At 36.2% G+C, this 23,900-nt stretch overlaps 1 protein-coding gene across 4 annotated transcripts in view; it reads right to left on the minus strand.

Moving 5' to 3' along the window:
- LOC104601523 (Membrane fusion protein Use1) overlaps positions 1-7,762 on the minus strand; it is a 53,703-nt gene extending 45,941 nt beyond the window's left edge. For 2 of the 4 annotated variants that reach the window (XM_010264876.3, XM_088892863.1), the window contains exons 1-3: positions 7,390-7,762; positions 5,176-5,268; positions 1,976-2,043 (exon numbers count right to left, since the gene is read on the minus strand). In XM_010264876.3, coding sequence (XP_010263178.1) covers positions 1,976-2,043; positions 5,176-5,259 — 152 coding nt within the window. In that variant the 5' untranslated portion in view covers positions 5,260-5,268; positions 7,390-7,762. Of the gene's footprint in view, positions 1-1,975; positions 2,044-5,175; positions 5,269-7,389 lie in introns of those variants that run through there. The other 2 variants (XM_010264875.3, XM_088892862.1) reach the window with 2 other exon arrangements.
- Between the last annotated feature and the right edge of the window lie 16,138 nt (positions 7,763-23,900).

Below are 23,900 nucleotides of genomic sequence, written 5' to 3' on the forward strand. Positions count from 1 at the left end.
TGTCATCAAATAGTATTGTCCTCGCTTATACTACTTCAATAAAATAAACTTTCTACTGATCAAAAAATAATAGGATGACTCACCAAAAGAGGCCAATGGATGAAAACGTAGACCAAATCCCTGAAGATACTAGCTGTCCCATTTTTTCTTCTATAAGAGTCCCAGAATTCTCATCCTTTCCTGCAGAAGAACTAACAGTCCCTTTATCTGATACTTCTTTCATTGTCTGGTAAGCCTTATGCTGATTCTTCTTAGGGCCCAAACCATTTAACTTAGCTGGCCAAGTAGAACATTCAACTATTATATGCCCTTGCTACTTACAATAAGTACAAAAGTTCTTTCTACCAACAATATGAGACAACATGCCCGTACTCCTAAAATTCGTAGCACTGTACTCAAGACAAGTCTTTTGGCTTTGACCTGTTCATCAAAAAAGCTATCTCTAATCCAGAATTTGCTTTCACACCAATAGCAGACTGTGTAATCAATTTAGTTTCTTCTCTGAGAATTATCCCAACCGAGTCAAGAGTTGGTGAGGTATCCTATTAAGGGTTTTTGATCTTATAACTTCGTACCCTGGTCTCATAATCATTAAGAAATGCATTATCTTTCTCCTGTCAAAGTGTTCTTTCATAGCTTTAATGTACCAAGAAAAAGTTGAGTGACCCATATGAACTAGCTCATACTCTATCCACAAGTTCACAAAAACAGTATGGTATTCTTGTATTTTCTTTTCACCCAGATTTTAAGAAAAATTTGACTTGATTTGATATTGACAGTACATGTCGGACTGTTGATACACCTTTCAATATGGGCAGACATCTCATTAGCATTACTTATCAAAAAAAACATCTCATTAGCAGTCCAGGAAGCTTCACATCAGAATGGCAATGGCAATGTCAATTTTGATTGAACTAAGAAGCCAAGATACAAATTTTGCATTGTCAATCTTCTATTGTTTCAGACCCTTAGAAGTAGATTCATCAGGTTGCTTTGTTGTGCCATCAACATACCCCCAAAGACCATTCCCTTCAATGAAGAACTAAAAGTGGAACTTCCAAAAGGTATAATTAATCCCATCAAACTTCACATTCAGAATGTGTTTTTTTCCAAAGCCATTTCAGCAGAAAGATTCAAGAAAAACCAAAGAAGAGAACAAGGCAGATGTCCTACCAATACAGATCAAAACTTGATAACAAAATGCAAATAATAACAGAAGATTGAAGCGGTCAATACCCAATCAACAAATCATCTAGATAAAGGGTGATAACAGGTGACAATCCAAAAAAGGCAAGTTCACTGGACCGTTGAACTGAAGAGATAGCCCCTCAAATCCAATCCAATCAAGAAAAAGATAATGGGGATGATTAAACTAGTAGAGAGCAATTATTTTAGGGATTGATAGAAACAGTGGGTGATTGATATAACATAAACAAAAAACTATTAAAGGATTAGGCAGAGAACAAAATGTAAAATACGATGGGCTGGATCTGCCTAGTCTAGGTACTGCTGTAGCTGGTCTAATCATCAGTTGTACATCTCTTTTTTTCATTTTAATAAAAGTTTTCTGTTACATATTAAAAGAATAAAAATCATCATCTAAGCCTTGCCCCAACTAAATGGAATTGGCATCAATACTGTTTCACCATTCCATTCTTTTTTTTTTTTTTGATAAGTTTCACCATTCCATTCTTTCAATACCACTTCATTTTTTTTATTTCTTTTGAAGGGCTAAATAATGGGGGGGGTACCCATCCCCCAACCCATAACCCCCCCAACTTACCTAGGTGCAGGTGGGATTCAATCCCAAGTCTCCGCTACAACCAGCAGGAGACATTACCAACCAGCTGGTTCGCACCTTCCATTTCAGTACCACTTTATATTAACAATCAAAAAATATTTAAAATTCCAGGAATTTCTAATTTTCACTCTTGGCTCCTAAAATAAGAAAGACTAGAAAATAAGTAAGGCAAACCTTGGTAAGCCTTCTGGAGTAGTCTCTTCAGAAAGTTGTTCCAGTTGTTCCCGTAAAGTTGCAACATACTGCAAAATTGAATTACATGAATCAGGAAGTAAAAGGATTTAGTTCAACATGACCTCTATAAAAGATAAGAAATGCAATAAGATCAAGATATTTAAAAATAAAACCAAACAAAGTACGAAAGTATGCATCCATGGTCTTAAACTGAGACAATTATGTTTTAATCAATATAAAAGAAATTTCTTGAACAAAAGATGATAAGCATACTGGCATGTTCTTCCCTTGCATGCTAAACTCACCCTTCCAACTAGTTACTGTAACTCCAAAGAGAATGCTGTTGATAAAGCCTTTCGACCACACTATCGCCTCCATGTCAAGAAACACCAAAGTGTTTTCCTTGATCTTAATCGCTAATCCGCCTGTTTCTTCCAGTAAGAAATTCTTCTTCTCCACTTACAGCATCTTTCTCCATCTATTTGTCGATATGAAGTTCGTCTCCATCTTTCAAAATTCTGTGTCTATTGATCCCTTTACATCATGTATTATAATTTTGGGCAAATTTCTTAAACTGCCCCTACTATTTAGTGTATTGATAAATTGTACCCTACTGTTTAACTATTGTCTTAAACCACCCCTACTGTTTTTGACAACTGACTAGCTCTATCCCTGCCATTAGCATCCATTAATGTTCCATCAAAACCTGTACACGTGACACCACGTGACGAATAATTTTTTTTTAAACCCAATTTTACCCTTCATCCCTTTCCCTCTCCCTCCTTGTTCGTCAAAACCCAATTTTGCAGCAATGACAACAAGCGGATTTGCCAGCAAGACAACCCAATTTGCGGCTCCCGATAAGAAGCATTTTCACGTGGTGTCAAGGGAGACCACCAGAGACAGAGAAAGAGAAGGAAAGGGAGAAGGAGAAGGAGAAACCCTCGTCTCTGAAGAACACTATCGCTGTCACTCAGTGCTCATAGAAGAACAAAGCCTTGGATCATCCTGGTACATAAAGCCAATCACAAGATGCAGACAATAGAACATTCTCCCCCACCACAAATACTTCTCTTTGAATCCAAATAAGTGGCAGTTTTCTCAAGTTTGCAAAGACACACACTCCTACGACCCAGATCTGATCAACATCCTCGCCATGAACAGTGTCGACATTTCCGTCTCAGAGAGTGACTCCAACAACAGCCTTTTCAATTTGGAGCGAAAATTCCTAGAGGTTCTCTTGGTCGGACCTCTAAGAACTGGAAAGACCCTTTTGGCCCGTGCCATTGCTGGAGAAGCTAAAGAGTTGTTTTTATCGTGTGCTGCGTCGGAGTTTGTCTAGTTGTTCGTAGGAGTTGGTGCATCAAGAGTCTGGGACTTGTTCAAAAAGGCAAGTCCAAGCCCCATGCATTGTATTTATTGATGAAATTGGTGTCGTGGGTAGGCAGCGTGGGGCTGGGCTCAGAGGTGGAAACAATGAGAGGGAGCAAACAACCAACCAGCTTTTCATGGAGATGGATGGGTTCTTTGGCAATAGTGGTGTTATCGTCCTTGCTGCCACCAACGGGCCGGATATCCTTGATACCGCTTGGGCTGGCCCCCCCACCCCTAACTGGTGACGCCCTCAATGCTATACTCTGCTTCTCCGTCGTTTGCGACAACACTTCTCTTTGCTACCTCCCTATTTTCTTCAACCAAAATATTGGAGCTCGGCTGTGAGGTGTCAAATAGCTAGGGTATCTAATCAATACATGGTCCTCCAATATAATTTACAGCTCCAGTTCCCAAGCTCGCCTTAGCAACTATGTAAAACTATGCCATTGATGCCTCCTTTGTCTTATTCTAGGGATATTATAGAGGAAAACTAGAGAAAAGAAGTTGCAGCAGCGCTAGTGGTCGTGCCCCGACTCGGCCAATGGTGTTTAAGTTCAGCCTTAATGGCACTGCCAATGCTAGTGCCAGAACGGGAAGCAACACAAGATAACAGGAAGAGAGAAGCAGGGGCAGAGACGGGAAGCGGGAAATAGACGAATAGGGGATCGAGGGAAAGAGAGGGAGATCAAGGAGGAGCTGCTACTGAGTTTAAATCTGCCACTTGCAATGGCAATGATGAAACAGGGGAAGGGAACAAGAGAGAACAAAGGGGAAGAAGGAGAGAAAGAGAGAGAGAGAGGCCAGAGGTAGGGGATTATTGCATCATTGTCCGTCTCTTTTGGTTTGCCGTTGTAACTAGAGAGGGAAGGGAGAATGAATGGTAGTAAGGAAGAGACCAAGGGCAAAAGGAACATTTCATCATTTCTGTTATTATTTATGACGATATTAATTATCAGAGACAATAGAGCTGGTTTAAGACAATAGTTAAACAGTAAGGGTACAGTTTGTCAATTAGCTAAACAGTAGGGGTAGTTTAAGAAATTTGCCCTATAATTTATTTCCTTTCATCAATACCCTCTCTCAAACTTAAGCACCAGTTTCCCTTCAAAAATCCAGCTTCACAGTTCCAACCCTAAACCAGCTAATCCAGCTCACTTCCAACATCAAAAATCCTACTACCTGCCTCATAAATCCCCAACTTGTTTCCCATTTCTACACATCAGCAGTAGTGTTTTAAAAAACATACAAGGCTTAAATAACCCAAGTGTGAATCTTGACACTCGTGCCTGAAAGTATAAACACATTCTTGACACACAAGATGCATTTTGTGTGTGTGTATGTATGTATATGTATATACACTTATACGTAAATATGTGCTCGCATCAATGCTTTAGCATATTTAAATCCATTTTGATTATCATTTAGAGCTCCCTAATAGTTCTTAAATTATTTGTATGAATGCAACGACATTATCTAAAGCTCCTAATATTCTCAACTCATTTGTTTATGCAATTGATAATTCAAGTATATCCTTTTCTTACACAAAATTATAAGAATATACTCCTCTTATGAATGTTTTATGATTCTCATATTAGTTCGATGCTTTTCTTAAAAGTCAATAATTTTTTACACCTAAAGTTCCTAGCACCTCATCTCATGCCTCCATGTTTTTAAACAATGATCATCAATTGTTAGCTATCCTACTGGCCTGAGTTTCTCAGTCTACTCATCAAGAACTAATCAAAAGAACACAAACATAAAGAAACCCAGTAGACTTGGTGGAATCCAAACAGTTTCAGGGTAAATCTATACCACTTTGTACTTACATGCATAAGCTTTGCCTGATTCTGTTGTTGAGGTGCTGCTGCAAGCAACCTCCTCAGGTTAATTTCTACTTTGCTTAATCCCATGTTGAGAATCTACAAGATTCAACAAGATGTGTCAGTGCGACAATAAAACAAAATTGGTACCAACAACATCATCCATTATGAGTTTATGACAGGAATCCAGTAAGCTCATATGTTGCCATAGTTTTTTTTTTTTTTTTGATCAATCATATGTTGCCATAGTTTAGTAAAGGCAACTTTGAAACCAAGAGAGAACATGTATGTATAGAGGCAACTTTGAAACCAAGAGAGAACGTGTATGTATAGAGGCAGCTTTGAAACCAAGAGAGAACATGTATGTATAGAGGCAGCTTTGAAACCAAGAGAGAATTATGTAGTATGTCTGTATGAAAAGTGAGAGGGCACTCAACATGATCATGCAAGTTTCTTCACTACACTAATCTCTCTTAGCATGTAGAAAAATGGCAGGGCTAATTCAAAGCATTCATTTTCCCATTTTTTCTGTTTTTTTTTTTTGACTGCTAAAAAAATATCTTTCTTCACTCTTTGATACCACACACAAAGAAAAAAAAATTACTCACCCAAATCCCATATATAAGTAGAAAGTTTAATCAAGTCAAGCAGGGATGCTCAATAGAGGATCCCTAGCTATTACCACTACATGGAGGATCCATATGATCAATCCAAGCTACTCGTGAGCATCGGAAAAATGGCTCACATTCCACTTGGGCTGGAAATGGAATCACCACCCATCAATTTAGGAAATAGAGGTGATGGGACCTTCGAGAGTGATTCTCAAAATACTTTGTTTTAAATAGTGACTCAAAGCCCAAGGCACCAGTCCGGGTAAGACTCGAATGGGAGAGGGAATGGGTTAGACACCCCTCTCCCGGGTCCAATAGGTGGGGCCCACATGAGATACCAACAAGCACAAACAAACAAGATATAGTAATAAGACAAGAACAAACAAAAGAAACTACTATATCAAATTTATTATTATATTTTATCGTATTTCTTATTATCACATCCACTTTATTTTGCAATGTCAACTCTTTTTCTTTTTTTTATTATTATTATTTTTTTAATTGAATCCTATTTATACATGTATTCATTAATTCCCTCCCCCTCCTCCCCCCACCCATTAACCAATTCCAACTCTTCCTATTCTCACCCTCCTTATCCCATCACTTTACCCCAAAAGCAAACTAACTGTTCAAACTCACAAATCTGCTCAAAATATCTTGACTCACCACTATTTATTTTTACGTTCTTTTTTTATTTTTTATGCCATTTTTGTTGCTGATTTCCATTTTATTTTTATTTTTTTATGATTTATTCTGGTTTTGTTGGGAGACTACTGTGCTCCCTGTAATCTGTTTTCCTTCCCCTTCCTTTCTAATCCTCTCTCTAGGTTGCTGAATCTTCCCCTAACATAGCTTCAGCTCTAGCCACCAAACTCCCTGTTTTGTTTGCCTAGCAACCTTGCATACAACTCCCCAACTCTCTTCTTCCTTCTTGTTGAAATGTTATAATTATTAAGATTTCCAATCATCTTTATTTTTTATCAAACAGTTTATATACTCTCTTTTGTGATTGAAGAGGTTTCAGAACCGGGCCTTAACATCAACAGTTCCCTGGTCTACAGCATTAATAAGCCTTAACGGTCAATATGCCCCCAACATCTTTTGTCACAGTCTAGGTTTCAAAACAATCAAACCTCTAACTAATATTCTCGCAGCTGGTTCATGGCCGTATCGGTCCTTCAACATAACAAACACTATGAGATTGTGACCAACTGAATTGTGAACTCAATAATGTTTATTAAAAGAAAACAATCCTTCAACATAACAAGACGATAAGAGATCTGAAACCTACGACCATTTATTCAAATAGATCAGACAAAAGATGTAATGAAAGATAAATTGAAATGAGCCGCACGCAGTTGTGAACGCAGAGAAGCATAATCGTTAATAGAGAAAACAAAGAAAAACAAAAGTCCATTATATAACGGATCCATTGTAAACTCAAAACATGATGCGACAATTTGAGATCTAAGGGATGTTACGACGAGGCTGGGTAGGTCTCAAGAGAACCGATTCAGTGGAGCTATCATCATCGGTTCTGATGACCCTCCCGACACCCATCATTTCATACCAAAATTTACAGAGAAGGTAGATGAAAACAGCGACTGACCTGAGTGAGATTTTGGCCAGGCTGGTACTGACCTAATTGAGATTTTGGCCTGAATTTGACTGGCGCTGCAAACAGCGACTGACGACGAAGGTAGATGAAAAACTCTGGAACTTGATACACGGAAATGATAGTGAATCGCCGGAATCCGATTGGCGATCAAACCAAACCTCACTCCGCGAGTTATTACTCTATAATTGAAGAACAGAGAAAAGAAATACAGAGATAAAACGCAGAACAAGAGGAAAGACTTATGAAAAAAAAGAAAAAGAAAGACAGAAACCAGCTACAGAAGGAAGAGTCGGGAGAAGAAGCTGGCCATTATTCGTTCACCGCTGACGAGTGAAGCAGGGACCGAACAGCTTTCCCACCCACTCAGACAGCTTGGGCCCCTTTTAAAGAATAATTAGGGGCAAGTTCGTAAATTTAAGAAAAATTCGGGGGAGGCTGACAGCTTTGCACACGCGGGTCAAAAAGGGTTTATTCGATCAAACCGGGTTTGGTTCGATGATGGGTGGTTCGGGTTAAAGAAAAATGGAGGATTGAGATTGGTGCGTTCAATAACAAAGGGGGCTTTTGTGTTTGTGAGCTACCAATATTGGCAAAAATGGAATATTTCCTGGTGGATGGGTAAATGGGGGTATGTTTGACTGAAATTTGACAATGTGAAGTTTTTGGAGGTCTTGAGTTGTTTGGTGGGGTTGGATTAGGCCAAATGGGCCCAGATCGGGCAGATCTGGATAAGATTTAATTCGGCTAATATGGGGTCTCGGAATGGAATATAGGTGCGATCAAGGGGCAAACAGGGTCTATTTTGGATGAAACTTTTCAAGATAGGGTTTTTGGGTAGTTTGAGATGATTGGTAAAGTCAGATCGGGTCAAATGGTCAAAGATCAAAAGGACTTGATATTCAGTCAATTTGAAGCCTTGAAACAAAATCTTGGTATGATTAAGGGAAAATGGAGGTATTTTTTGTGAAAATTGGCAGGGTGAAGTTTTGGGGGGTTTTGGACTGATTGGAATGTTAAATTGGCCCAAATAAGCCCTCATCGAGCAAATCTAGAAAGAGCTTGATTTAGTTAATCTAAAGCCTCGGAATGGAATCTAGGAGTGATTAAGGGGTAACAAAGGTGTTTTAGGCTGAGATCTCATAGGATATGATTTTTAGGTAGTATGAGGTGATTCATAAGGTTAGATTGAGTCAACTATGCCCACATCAGGCAGATTTGGAATTTGGTCAATATAAAGACTTAAAATGAAATATTGGTGCAATGGAAGGGTAAGAAAAGGTTTTTTGAGATGAAATTTTATAGGTGGGTATTTGGAGGTGTACAGGATATGATGGTGATGTCTAATCAATCTTAGAGGGTCAATATTGTAGGAATTTGGGTCAACGGGATGTTTTGGAATGGAGTTTGGTTTGTAGAATGACATTTGGGGGAATTTAGGGTTGAAACTTTATGGTGTGGTTTGATCGATTTAGATGTGTCAAGATCAAGGGAATCTGAGTTTTGGGTGTTTAGGCCATCGAGAGGCATTTGAATGGAATATTTGTTCGATGAAGGGGTAAATGGAGGAATCTTAAGCTAAAATTTTATGGGTAGATAGGTGTTTTGGAAGGTCCTAAGTCTAATGGTTCTGTCTACTCTAATGGTTGAGGTGTAAGTGGGGGTCGATCAGGGCCATCGGATAGGTATTAAGCAGGTTTAAAAGTGGTTCTATGGGCTCTTAGGGTGAAATTCATGATTTTTGGGTTTTGGGGTCTTTTGAAGAGATCAAGAGTGTCTGATTAGATGTTTGAGGTAAATTGGAGGTTCAGGCGGCGGACCGAGCAAAAATCAAGTGTTGACACTACTCATAAAAAAGAAGGCTCCCTACATCACCATGCAAACACCCATAATGTTCTAAAAAGTGTAAAGGGCTTATATCAAATTGAAATATGAATCCTATCATAATTGGAAATATAATCTGATTCTTTTGAAATTTATCAAAATATAAAATATATACAGTTACAATGGATCTTCAGATTTTTTATTAAACCCACAATGGCTAATTTACCCATTTATTTTTTTGTCCACCTTCCTCATTCTTATGCATCTTCTTCCAAAATAGGACAAGTCTGATAATTTTGTTTTTATTGATGCTAAAGACAATTGATGAAAAATGATCACCTTTGGCACTAATCACTACATAAAATGTCATTCATTTTTTGTGGTCAACTAGTCAGAATATAGGTACCAACCACTCATTGCAATCATTTGGGTGTCCAAAATGACTAATCATTGTCTCACTGATGTACCATATTAGTGTAATCCTTGTTGTATTGTATCTTGTATTTTATTGTTATTTTCTCTTTAGCCTTGCAAGGGCTTTTTTGTAAATATTCTTATTTTATTAATCTTTATATTGAGTCTATTGGGGTTCAGCCAAACTATTCATTCTTCACCCCAGAAATCGGTCTTTTCCTCTCTTGTACGAACTGCCTAGTTGACATAGTATCAAAGCAGGTTGCTCTATAATCAGTACTTGCTTCATGCTCTCTCTCTCTCTCTCTCTCTCTCTGATATCTCAAAAGTTTGTTAGTTTTCGGACTCATCAACTGAAGCTAGAGTTGTTTCAGTCAATCCTAATCCCAGTTACTATATTCTACGATTTCAACAAGGGAAATCTTCATAGAATTGTTTGGGAAAGCATCTGTTTGAAGTGAAACTTTATATGGTGTGTCATCCAGACCTGGTCTACCTACACAAAAAATCTCGTTGTAATTGGACAAGTATGGGGGAATTTTGATCTCCTCTCTTAGGGTTTCTGGAAATTTGCATGTATTGGGTTGGTAAATTTGCCTCTTCTACTTAATCGGCAATCTTGTTTTTTTTTACCCTAGATTTGGTGTCATCCTAGGGTACTCTTACTCCCTAAACTACCTAGTTGCAGTTGTTTATCAGTTTTGGAGAGTACTTCCTTTCTCTTTAGTTCAATAGTCCTAGAACACTGTTGAGTTGGATAATCAACATAGCACACAATCGGGGTGGAGTTGTTCTGAAAAATTTCTTAGAGGATTTTGATTCCTCTATAAAGTGGCATATCTATATTGAAGATATTTGATTATATTTCTCTTCTAGACCATATTTCGTTACTGTTTGTCAGCATTGCTTGTTGCAACCGTGATATTAAGTTCCTTTTCTATGAAGAAAGCTATGTTAAGTTGATGCAATACTATTTTTTTAGTACTTAAACTATTGTTGAATCAAGTAAAGTGGTTAACAATCCTGAACTAAAAATCATGGTTTTCAAAACCGGATCGGACCAACGATTGAACTGGAAAAACCGGGAAACGGTTAGGTGACTGGTTTCAGTTTTCCCCAAAACTGGATTTTCTTCAAAAATCATTGATTTTGGTCAGCAAACCGCTGACCCAGGCGATTAACTATTCGAACGGTTTTGACTATTTTTTTTTGTCAAAATGGGTCGACCATTCGACCCAATAACCAAACCCTTGACCGGTTGGGTCTCCGAATCAGTTTTAAAAACCATGCTACAAATATCAGTGCTGCTACTTTTTTTCCTGGGTTACCTTTATTTATTTCTGATGACTGAAAAAATAGATATTATCCCTGTGAAATTTGATTGAACCAACTACAATACATGGAAGTTTCATTTCAATTTTTTTTTTATGGCAAGGGACTTGAAGGCTACTTGAATGGCATTGTCTGCAAACCCGATGAAGTGAACAACAAAACCTTTACACAATGGAAGTTGGACAATGGAAGATTAATCTCCTGAATTCTAAGTTCCATTACACCTCATATTTCTATTCCTATGAGAAGACTAAGAACAACCCATGAAATGTATTACTACTTGAAGAAAGTTTACCATCAATCTAATAGGTCTCAGTAATATCAGATTGAATCTGAAATCTTTGCCTACTACCAAAGGGACTAAAAGATACGAGAATAATATGCAAGTTTCATTGATTTATGGGCAGAATTTGAACTAGTTCACACTAAACCATCGGATCCCCCAAAGTGTGTCAAGTATCTACAAAAGCATTTTGAAATTAGAAAAGTGAATCAATTCCTTATGAGGTTGAGACCTGAATATGAAATAATTATGTCAAATATTTTGAGTAAAGGAACTCTTCCAGATTTGGACTCTGTGATGGGAGAGTTGTTGAGGGAGGAGACTAGACCTATGACTGTTGTAAACATAAAGAGAAAACAACTTGACTCAGGGATGAATACAACTTTTATTGCATGTGGGAGTAAGAAATCGAGTGGGAAGGATCCCTCTAAAACTCAATGTTATGAGTGGAAGGGATTTGGACATATAGCTTCATACTACAAGAAGAAGAATGTTTGTATCTATTGCAAACAACATGGCCATATCATTCCAAACTACCCAATTTGTCCATCCAAGGGCATTATGAAGAAGGATCAACTACAGGCTTATTAGGTGTCTAAGGGACAAATGACTGATGTCTTTACTACTAAGGGAGAATCCTCTACTTCCATGAATAAGGAAGAGATACGACAACTAGTATTCTCTGCTATCTCATCTGCTTTTTTTGCTATTGGCCTATCTAGTGAGTTTTTTTGTTTTTGTTCATTTCTCTCTCAAGTTTAGATCATTGATTCTGGTGCTACAAATCATATGACTGGAGCCTACTTTGAACCATCAAACAGACTTTCTAAGGTCAACCATAAACATATTGTCACTATTAGTGATGATAAACTTGACATTATTGGGAGTGATGATTTGTATCTCAAACTTTCACCCTCAAACTCCTTGTCACTTGCCAAAACCTTCATTGTCTCTAAACTTACTGCTAATCTTATTTCAATTGGTCAATTAGTTAATGAAGAGAACATTCTAACTTTTTCCTTTAATGGTTGTTTGATTTAGGACCAATGCACTGGAAAGGTGAAAGGGAAGGGGCGTAGGCTGGGCTGCTTGTTTGCATTTGAGTTTGAGAGATCACAATCAGCACCATCATTTGCTTATTTGAGCTCTTCTACATTGAATCGTCTGGTTTTATTAGAACTAAAATTTCTCCTATAAAATCCTTTGATACATCTTGTGTTTCTTGTTGTTTGAGTAAGAATCATATTTTTCCATTCACTCACAAAGTTGAGCATGCTATTTCACCTTTTGAAATTATACATAGTGATGTTTGGACTTCATCTATTGTTTCTCGGTTGGGATACAAGTATTTTGTACTCTTTTTGTTGAATGTACAAAGTACACTTGGATCTACTTTCTCAAACACAAATCAAAAGTTTTCCCAACCTTTCGCTTGTTTCATACCATGTTCAAGTTCGGTTTCAAGCAAATGTGTAGACCTTATACTTTTACTGGAGGAGAATATAGTGACAAAGAATTCCTGATTTATTTGAAAAATCATGGCATACAAGTCCAAGGGTGCTACATGGACACTCCTTAGCAAAATGGTGCGACAAAATGAAAGAATGGACACATTCTCAGTGTTGTGAGGACTCTTCTACAAGAGTCACATGTGCCTTCCACCTTCTAGGTTGAGGCTGCTAATACAACTGTGCATTTGATCAATTGTATCCCTTCATCAGTCCTTGATAACATGTCTCCTTTTCAAAAGATGTTTTGATCCCCCCAAATCTTTTCCATTTTCATGTTTTTAGGTGTCTATGCTTTGTACACCTTCCCCCTTGTGATCGTTCAAAGCTTTCAACTCAATCTTCTATGTGTGCTTTTGTAGGATATGGTTCTAACTACAAGGGATTTCTTTGTTATGATCTCTCTACACGTCCTATTCGTGTTTCTCAGAATGTGATTTTTCTTAAGCATAACTCTTTTTTCTCAAGAGTTGCCAAGTTCTCTGCGTCCTCTATTTCTATTTTGTATGATTTTGACTCACAAGATGCTCTGTCATCAACTTTGAGGAAAGATCTTCTTGTCTTCTCTCGCAAGCGAGTTCATGGTTCAGTACCTATGTCTATGATCTCCCTCATCCCGATCCGGATCCTTCGCTGGTTTTAGATAACCCTATAAGTGACATTCTTGTTTTAAACCCCTTAGATGTTTCTCTTGTTCCTTTACGTCGTTCTACTCATATATCTAGACACTTGACTAATATGGTTTTCCTTCATACCATAGTTCTCATTCTGTTGTTTTGTCTTCCATAGATATTCCTTGTTCATACTAATGGACCATTAGTAGTCTTCAATGGAGAGATTTCATGTATGTTGAGATTTAAGCTTTGCACGAGAATGACACTTGGGACCTAGTTCAAGCATCTTCAAATGGCTTTGTTATTGGGAGCAAATAGGTCTATTCCATCAAGTTGAAATTTGATGGGTCTCTAAACCTTTATAAAAGTCAACTCGTAGCTCAGTGTTATACGCAGGAGTATGACATCGATTATGGGGAGACATTTGCCCCAGTAGCCAAGATCATTATAGTCTATGTTCTCTTAGCCCTCTCAGCTTCACAATCTTGGATTATCTTTCAATTAGATGTGAAAAATGCTTTTCTACATGGGCACTTAAAAGAGTAATTATATGAAACCTCCAGTAGGGTATTGTAGTGATTCCTCCCTTGTTTGCCAATTAGTTGAAGAAATCTCTCTATGGGCCAAAGCAAGCTCTTTGAGGTTGCATGGTTTGAAAAATTTAGAGATGTTGTTGTGTAAGCTAGGTATAACCAGAGTGTTTCTAATTACTCTCTCTTTGTGCGGAAGAGACCCCAAGGTAATTACAATTCTCCTCCTATATGTGGATGACATGTTGTTGACTGGAGATGATATTGAATGAATTCAAGAACTCAAGTCTCTTCTTCACAGTTCCTTTTTACATGAAAAACTTAGGTCCACTGACCTATTTCCTGGAACTTGAAGTTCAAAGGTGTTCCCAGGGGTACTTCATTTGCCAACACAAGTATGCTTATGATCTCATCTTGGTGGCTGGTTTTATTGACGATAAATGGGTAGACACTCCCCTGGAGTTGAATGTCAAATTGTCCAAGTCAGATGGTCCCTTGCTTCCTGATGCCTTTCTAGCTCCCTCTATAGGCAACTTGTGGGATCTCTCATCTATCTCACCATGATTCGTCCTAATATCTCATATGTAGTTTAGGTTGTCAGTTAGTTTGTCTTTGCCCCATGTTAACCCCATTTGACTACGGTAAATTGAATCATCCATTATGTTCAAGGCACTTTATCACAAGGTCTCTTCTTTTCTTTATCCTCTTCTATACATCTAAGGGCCTATATTGATGCAGATTGGGCTAGATGCCCTGACACACGTCGTTCCACTACTGTGTGGTGTGTCCTCATGGGTAACTCTCTAATTTCATGGAAATGTAAGAAACAACAAACTGTTTTCAAGTCCTCTACGGAAGCAGAGTATAGGGCAATGTCATCGGTTTGTAGCAAAATTGTTTGGCTTCAATCTTTATCTCATGAATTGGGTCATCCCTCTCCTACACCCCATTTCTCTCTGTGTGCAAATAACACTAGTGCTATTAAGATTACCTCTAATCTTGTTTTTCATGAAAGGGCGAAGCATATTGAGGTGGACTACCACTTTATTCATGACCTGTTTCTTATGGGCTTTATCTCTCTCCCTCATGTTGCCTCCAATATGCAAGTTGCAGACATCTTCACCAAGGCCATGACGAAATCTAGACATTATTCCTCATAAGCAAACTAATGCTCATGCCTTTAGTTTGAGGGGGAGTGTGAAGAGTCCCACTGATGTACCATATTAGTGTAATCCTTGTTGTGTTGTATCTTGTATTTTATTGTAATTTTCTCTTTATCCATACAACTTTTTGTAAATATTCCTATTTTATTATTACTTATATTGAGGTGCTTGGGGTTGGCTTGAACTATTCAGTTCTTCACCCCAGAAAATCTGTCTTTTCCTCTTTGGTACAAATTGCCTAGTTGACACTTTAAACTCAAGGAAAGCCAAAGCCTCTCCTTGAAATTGTTATTATTACATCTTTAAACTGTTGGTGAGCAAGAATCCTATCTACAATCATTTGGCAAATCCTTGTGGAATAGGAATCATATCTCAATGGCTAGGAGGATATTTTTTATCAAATCTACAATGACTAATTTACCCAAGGCCCAAAATTTGATTCCACTTACACCATAAATACTTCCTATACACACTTATAAACCAAATAAACCCTTGAAAGCTTTATAGAATAGAGGACTAATCTTCTAGTTAAGTAATGACCATAATTTGTGAAGCAAGAGAAACCTGATCTTAGGATATAAAAAATAAAAACCATTAAGTTGTAGTTCATGACGATTTTAATGACTACAAAAAGAATTTTTCTAGAAAAATTCACGAAAAAACTCTAGCCTTCTTTTCTCTTGGAGATCCCTATAAACTAGTTTTCCAAGATTAATCAAACTTTGATTAATAATATTACTTTTCCAACAAAAGTTTAGCTTTTCTTTTTGATGGCTTCCAATAAGTAGGAGATTATCCTCTATGTGCACACTAGTTATCACAACCTGGAATATGTACATTCTTCAGCAAGTTATATAAATAAAACAAGTAATACTAACTAAAAGATATAACTTTCTGGATGGGAAATTCATCTTATGTACAAGAAGAAAATTAAAGTACAGTTCATAGACCAAGTTATTCATTGTTGTCATGCATAAAGAGACAATTACCCAATGTTAGTCCCAGCTATCTAGGGTCTTGGGAGGGGTGGACAGAATACAGACCTAATGTTTGGCACTAAAATCCGTGTTCTCATTCTTGTCAGCCCAAGATTCATTGTTAGTATGTTCCTTAAGTTGTTTAGTTAAGAAAAAAAGTGAAATGAAAAGTTTGGAATTTGGAATCCTTATTAGTGAAAGAATAATTTACGCTGATCAATTATTTGTCTCATGATTGTTCACCAGATACACATATGAAACTATTTGTCTTGCAATAGAAAAAATGGAGGTCAACAATTTTTGACTATTAAACACCAAGACTAAATAAGGAAACAAAAGAAACTCTTGGGGACAAATCAAGTCACTAGTTCCAAGGGTTTCAAGAGAGGCACTTTGATTACATCATTGGGAGTTGGAAGTCCATGATTAGGTTGTCCCTTACTAGAAGGCAAATGGTTCAAGTCTCAATAGTGCCTTTATATTAAAAGGATAAAATTCAAGTTTGATGGATGCACTTTGGGAAACCTAAAATTTTTAAGAAACCACTCATGTAACATCATGTAACATCATCTTGAGCCACTCAATCCTAGTTGGGGAAGGAAACTTCCTTAGAATTGAGCTCCTCTCACTACTATGAAGCCTAAAATTTTTACTTTCTCTTCAAGTTTGTCAACTTTAACTTTTAGAATGTGATTGCCAAGTAGTGATTAGGTAGCTGATATTTATTTTAAATTGAAAATTTGTTGTTTTTTCGGGGTTGATTTTTTTCTGCTAAGGAGGAGGGGAGGGTGGGGTGGATTTTCTCTTTTTTCTTAAGAGTGATCTCTAGTTACTTTCCTTGTATCATTCTCTTTTTCTTTTTAATAATTTTTTATTTTATTACCAAAAAAATGTAAATGAAAGTAAACTAAACACACCCTTGGTTTATTTTGATCTCATATTGACCATTAACTACAATTTTAAACTCTTGAATTATGAATTTTTGGAAATACACATTTTAAGGGAGAGATGGCTTTTATCATTGAGAATTCAGATTACCAAAAAAATAAGAAAAAGGGAAAATTTTATTTATTGATATGTTGTTTTCACATTTTCGATGTTTCTATGCTACCCTCTTTGTATTACTCCTCACACTCTCATCTCTCTCATAGAGAATGAGAATCAACACCCCCAAGCCTCCCTCGTTGTGGAAAATTAAACAACAACCAAAGAAACCTAGTAGTAGATCGAAGAAGAAGCACAAAGATCGATCTTACCTTCAATATAGAGAGATTGATATTAGCCTTGTATTTACCGGAAGATCAATCTTAGCTTCGTGCTTAGTATACGCATAAGGAGAAGAAGATGAAGAAGAAAAAAAAGAAGAAAATAAAATAAGAAAGATCAATTTTACTTTGTACTAGCGGGGACCCATGCGATACACAGGAAAATCTGAAAGATTTATTAATTTTATTTACTATTAATTAATATTAAATTAATAATCAAAATTTGTTATTAATTAACTAAAAGTATTCAAAGTTATCGTTAATAACTAGAATTTTAATAATTATATATTCATTTAATGTTGATTTAAAGAAAATAATTATTGTTAATTTAATATGAACAAATATTTTTAATAAATTTAGTTTTATTAATAATTTGTAGTAATTTTAATAATTGTTATTGTTTTTATTATTTTTAAATGAAATTTTGATTAACTTTAAATAAATAACAATAATTAGAAAAGCTACCATTTTTATTAATTTCACTAGTAATTAACAATTATATAGGAATGACAATGGGGTGGGGCTCCCCATCCCTGTCCCTACCCCATAGTCAAGACCATGGTTTTCAAAACTGGACCGGACTGGATGGTCAAACTGAAAAAATCGAGAACCGGTTTCGTTTTCTCAAAAAATTGGATTTCCCCCCAAAATCGTTGATTTTGGTCAGCGAACCGTTGAACTGAGCAGTTAACCATTCGAATGGTTTTGACCTTTTTATTTTTTGAATTTTTTTATTTTTTTGTTAGAACGGGTTGAGCGTTCGATTCAAAAGCTTGGACCGCTCGACCTAGTAACCGGACCCCTGACCAGTTCGGTCACTGGGTCAGTTTTAAAAACCATGGTCAAGACACTTTACCCTAGTGTCAAATGGGTTTCGGGCAAGGCAACCACTCCTCAATGTCAAGTGAGTTCAGGGGCTAGGCACCCTACTCCTTGTCAAGGATGAGGAATCCTCGAATTTCCCCGCCTCATCCCTAGTATTGGTCAAGTTCAAGTAAAGGTGTAAATTAGGTCGTGCTGGGCCAAAGCCTTAGGCCAAACTAGGCTGCACACCAGGCCAAGTTATGAGAGGTCCATTTAAAAAAATGAAAAAGAAGATTAAATTTTTATTTCATATGATTTTTTATGTATACAATTGTTTATATATATAATTAGCCTATACATGGGCTAGGTAGCCTAATGGCCTGGCTCAGCTTAACCCGTTATCTTTTAGGCTTGGACAAAATTTCAAGCTCGTGGGCTCGAGCTCGGGCTTTCTCAAATAAGTCTGGCCTGATACTATTACATATATAAAAATGTGCTTATGTTTTATATATATATATGTGTGTGTGTGTGTGTGTGTGTGTGCTTCTTAAATTATTAATAAATATCAATTTACTATTACGAAATATAAATTAGTTTATTAATTTATTAAAGTATTACTAAATTAATATAATATTAGTTTATAAAAGTATAGTGAAAATAAGACATTTTGTGTACAAATCGGGCTTTGGGCTCGAGCTCGAGCTTTGGGCTTTATATAAGGGCTAAACTCGGGCTCAAGATCTAGGCTTGATGATCGGGCTGGGCTCGGGCTCAGGCTTGCCCATTTTCTATTGATAAAGAGGCCTGTGTTAATTATAAAACCATGATTTTTTTAAAAATTAAATTTTTATTTAATTCTAGTCTAGTATAAATAAATAAATATATATGCTAATATAAAATTTTGTTATTTAAATATTATATAATAATATTTACCACATATGCATATAACTTCCAAGTTGAGCTTATTAGGGGTTTTTAGCTTGGGCCCTATCTGCTAAAGCCATCATTGGATTCCAAAAGTTTGATATCTGATTATCCCTGATAATGTGTGGGCATGGTGCATATCTTAGCTAGACCTAACTCAAAAGAAAATAGTTGCTTGAGCCTCCAAATTTATAGATCTAACTGGGTTAGGTTAAGTTATAAATAATTTGTTACTTTTTCTTATTAATCGTTAAAATATAGTTAGCTATTAAAATATTTTAATTATTAAATTATTGTATTCTAGGAATTATCATATTTTTAGAAATATTGCTAATTTCTTGGCTAAAACTAATTAAATGTAATTATTGGGTAATTAAATATAACTTTTTGGAAATTAAATGTAAGTTTATACTATTTATAGGTTAAATTATAACTACACTATAAAAATAATTATTGTTAATTATATTGCTATTAATAATTAAAATACATTATTTTTTTCATTATTATTCAGTATTTTTTGCAATAAAATACAATTAATTTAATTTTTAATTATTTTTAGTATTTTAATTAACCTTTAGGGTTTTTAGAATTTTTGGATTTTTAATTAATTTTGATTTTATTTTCTTGTTTATTTAGTAATTTTTACATATAAGTATTTTTCAATATTTTCATCATTTATTTTTGCATATTAGTCACTACAAAATTAATTTGCATTTGCTTTCAGTAAAAAGCTATCATCCAATGGTTTTGGCCATTTTTTATTTTTTTTGTTGGAATGGGTTATCCATTCAGTTTGATCTATTGGACCATTCAACCCAGGAACCGGACCTCTGACATCGTTGTTCGGTTCGATTTTTAAAACCTTGATTTATATTATTATATTCTCTCTCTCTCTATCTCTCTCTCTCTCTCTCTTTTAAATGTAATAATAACATGTATTAAAATAAGAGGGCTTGGAAAACCCAAAAATCTCTCTCTAATATTATGCAACTTTATTAATCTAATCAAGATAAGCAATGATTATTGTTTTATATTTTTAAAACAAAAGAAAATAAGAAAAATGCAAAAATAGAAAAAATAGATAAATAACTTCTCTCAAAGGAGAACATGCTAGCATGGACCATCCAATTTATATATATATATTATAGAGAGAGAGAGAGAGAGCAAGGGTTCAGTCGAGCGGAGATAGAGACTCGAGGACTTGAGGTTCAAACTTTGAATAAAAAAAGGAAAATTCCTGATAAGCATCCTAAAATTTAGGGGTTGTGTCATGTCAACCCCCAAACTTTAAAATAGACATCTATGTAGTACCTTGAACTTTCAAAATGTGTCTAATAGATCTTTGTCGTTAACAATCCGCCGGGTATCTATATTACATGATGACATGTGCTACTTAAAACTTTTAAAATGTCAAAACTACCCTTCAAAAGAAGACAATTTTTAATATCTTCTATATTGAGATTGAACCAATTCTTTCTCTATTTCCTCCTAATTTTGCTGCTTTCCAGTTCTTTCTTTAGTTCTTCCTTAAAATTAAACTAGAGCAACGATTTCAAGTTGCTAAAACTATGGTAGAGACTATGGTTCGCAAGAGGACGATGAAGAGTCACTCTGACATGGTGACCGCCATCACCACTCCTATCGATGATTCAACAAAGTCAATTTGGCCAAGCTAGATTAGCTAGGGGTGAGCAAAAACTAAAAAACCAAACTGATTGAAACTGAACCGGAAAATCAGTTAACCGAACTAGTCGGTTTGGTTTTAGTTAACCATTTAAAAAGCTGGTGGTTAACCAAACCGACCGATATATACAATAATATACATTTATATAGTGTTATATATATTACATTAATATTATATTATATTTTGTTTTGATTTTGAAAATCTAATAAATGTGAACTGAGACTTTTTAGTTCACATTTATTAGATTATCAGTTCGCTAGTCTGGTAGTGGCAGACTGGCAACTAGACTGGCGAAGCCGAACAACCATTTTTGGCTTTCCCTTTCTTTCCTTCTCTCTTTCAGCTCTCTCGACTCTCACTCTCTGTCTCTCTCAGACTCCCACTCTTTGGTCTCTCCGTGTCCCAGCTCTTCCTCAACGGATCGATGGGCGACGACATTTGGCACTCTGCCCTTCGATCAAATCATCGACGGCCTTCGGCAATTCCTCCTGCTTCGGTGATACTGGAGAACGGTGATCCTTCCTTTGGCGATCTCTTTAAGATTCTCACTCTCCCAGTTCTGTTTGTTCTTCCCCAATGGATCGACGCCAACGGCCTTCGACGCTCTGCCCTCCGACATTAGAGGTGATCCCTCCTGCTTTGGCGACATTCTCTCAGACTCCCACTCTCTGGCTCTCCCTGTCTCACAGTTCCCTTTTTTTTTATTTTGAGGGCATTAAAAAACAAAAAACCAAACCACGATTAGCCGGTCGACCGATTAACTGATTGCATCTGTTCGGTTAAATGTAAAAGCCAAACATATCGGTTTGGTCCAGAAAATCACCCCAACCATGAGCACCCCTAAGATTAGCTTGACTAGGCCAAGTCGGCTCAACCTTCTAAGGTATGCAAGGTTAGGTTGGCCTCTTTGCTGCCAACCGTGTTGCTATGTGCCGATTTCTAACTGATGGTATGTTTGGTCATGTTATTTTACGCATATTGGAATACATTAACCTTGACATCTCTAACTTCTTTTGGCACCAAGATGTTTGGATTAACATGTGTGTCCATGATCGTCCTCTCTAAAGTCTAGAGACCATTGACTGGTTTCATTACTTTTGACTTTTCCATTATTTCTCTCTACCAATTTCAAGTAGTGTTTGAGAACACTTAAAAAAAGAGGTACTTCTTTTAAGACATATGACCATACATTAAGTGGTTTTTAAGTACTTATCGGTGTTTGGTAAAAAAGTGGGAAAGAAGTACTTTGAAAAAGTGACTTCAAGTTGGTTTTTTTTTAAGTATTTCTTGAAGAAGTACTTCTCTAAAAAAATGGGACGAACCAACTACCCCTGCATGAGGGTATTTTTTTGACATTGTTTAAGTGCCACTTTCCCTATTTTTTAAGCCCACCATTGCAGGTTGGGAGATTTGGGTCTCAGATTGAAGCTACTATTGATCATCTCTTACCTTGAGACAAATAACAAAGTAGATTGAGCAGAGAAGATTGAAAAAATCAATTCCTGCTTTCTGGCTCTAGACCAAGTAGTAGATTCTCGATTCTTGAGCATGCGCTTATGCCGTCGATCTCCAAAATTTTCATCAATGTTTGGAACCCTTTTTCGGCAAAACAAAGAAAAGGCCAAAGAAGAACCAAAAGAGTCAAAAGGAGAGTTCAAGGAAGGAAGAACAAGGGTGTAGCAGCTGCATTGCCAGAGCCATATAATTGTGAGTGTGGCCTCAACGAATCAGTGTTATCAAGATAATGAAATTCTGGGCCTAAAGAAGAGACTCTATTGTTGTATTTACTATTGAAGGAGAAAGGGGGGAGAGAGATGAAGACGAAGATGGGGATTTTGAGGTCAAAGAAGAGACTCTATTGTTGTATTTGTAGTTGGCATTTCTGGTGTCTTCACCACCTGACGATGATGACCACACAGTCACATACACAGGCATAATCTATAACTCTTTCCATTTTGCAATTGCAATTTCAGACTGATGAACTGATCCATCATAATCTATATATGCTATATATAAATACAATCACCTTCCACTCTTTTCCTTTACCATTACTCATTCACTCAAACTCTTTTTTCATCTCTCTCCTTTCTTCTTTCCGCCATCACCATCACTTTTCTTTCTTTCTTTTTTTTTTTTTACTGTGCCTGTGTAAAATGGTATTATCGAACTCCAGGTAATTAAAACATAAAATTAATCGAACTCCAATTCAAAGCAGATATTTTTGTAGAGGAAGAAGAAGAGCAAGAAGAGATGTATCGGTTTATCGAGATTCAATTAGTTTCTTGATACAAAGAAGAAAATGATACACCTTGAAATCCAAAGAAGAGGAAAAACTATTCTACTATCGAAAGCAGATGAAGAAAAGGGGATGAAATACTATTACCCAGAAAGAGAAACTAGAATTGAAGCTCGGAAAGCTTCAATTGAATTGAGAAACAGGGGAAGAAGATACCCCATAAAAATTAAAAAAGTGGGTAAATTAGTGACAAATACGAGTTGTTTCTGATGAAGAAATATATCATTCTTCTTTGTTTATTTTTTTTTTTAACTTGAAACTCCCCTGTTTTTTCTTCATTTTTGTATATTTTTGACATTGTTTGAATTATTTTTGATGTAAATAATGATGTTGAAAATGAGTGAAGTGAGGGCTAAAATTGTCATTTTTGTCAATATATGGGAAAAGTAGCAACATTCTCACCCCAACAAGTGCTTAAAAACATAATAAGTGATTTAAAAAGTGGGTTACAAAACAACCTTAAGTGGTTGTTAAAATTAGTGCTTCTTAGAAGTAATTGTGAAACAAGTACTTAATCATCAAACAGGGCCTCAATATGTTTGGGTTAGAGTCTCATTTTTTCTACTCGTTTTAAGTGGTTTTTGGTTCCCATGATTCCCTAACATTTGGAACTTCCAAAATGACATTAAGATTTGCATTTACTTCAATATACAACTGAACAATCAAATTTGCTTTGAATATATTTATCACAAAAATGCTTGTTATCGTTATTAAAAAATATCCATTATTAAAGAGGTGAAGGTGGAGATATGTGGGATGAGACTTGAGAGTGGCGATGATGATTGTTTTGAGGTAGAGATCTTTGGAATTATTAAGAAATACCTTTTTTTCTAAAAAGGTCTGGAAATATCAAGCCGATGAAGCAAAATATCACTGCAACTAAAAGT

Source organism: Nelumbo nucifera, chromosome 8 (assembly GCF_055504915.1).
Source record: "Nelumbo nucifera cultivar China Antique chromosome 8, China Antique-T2T, whole genome shotgun sequence".
NCBI lineage: Eukaryota > Viridiplantae > Streptophyta > Magnoliopsida > Proteales > Nelumbonaceae > Nelumbo > Nelumbo nucifera.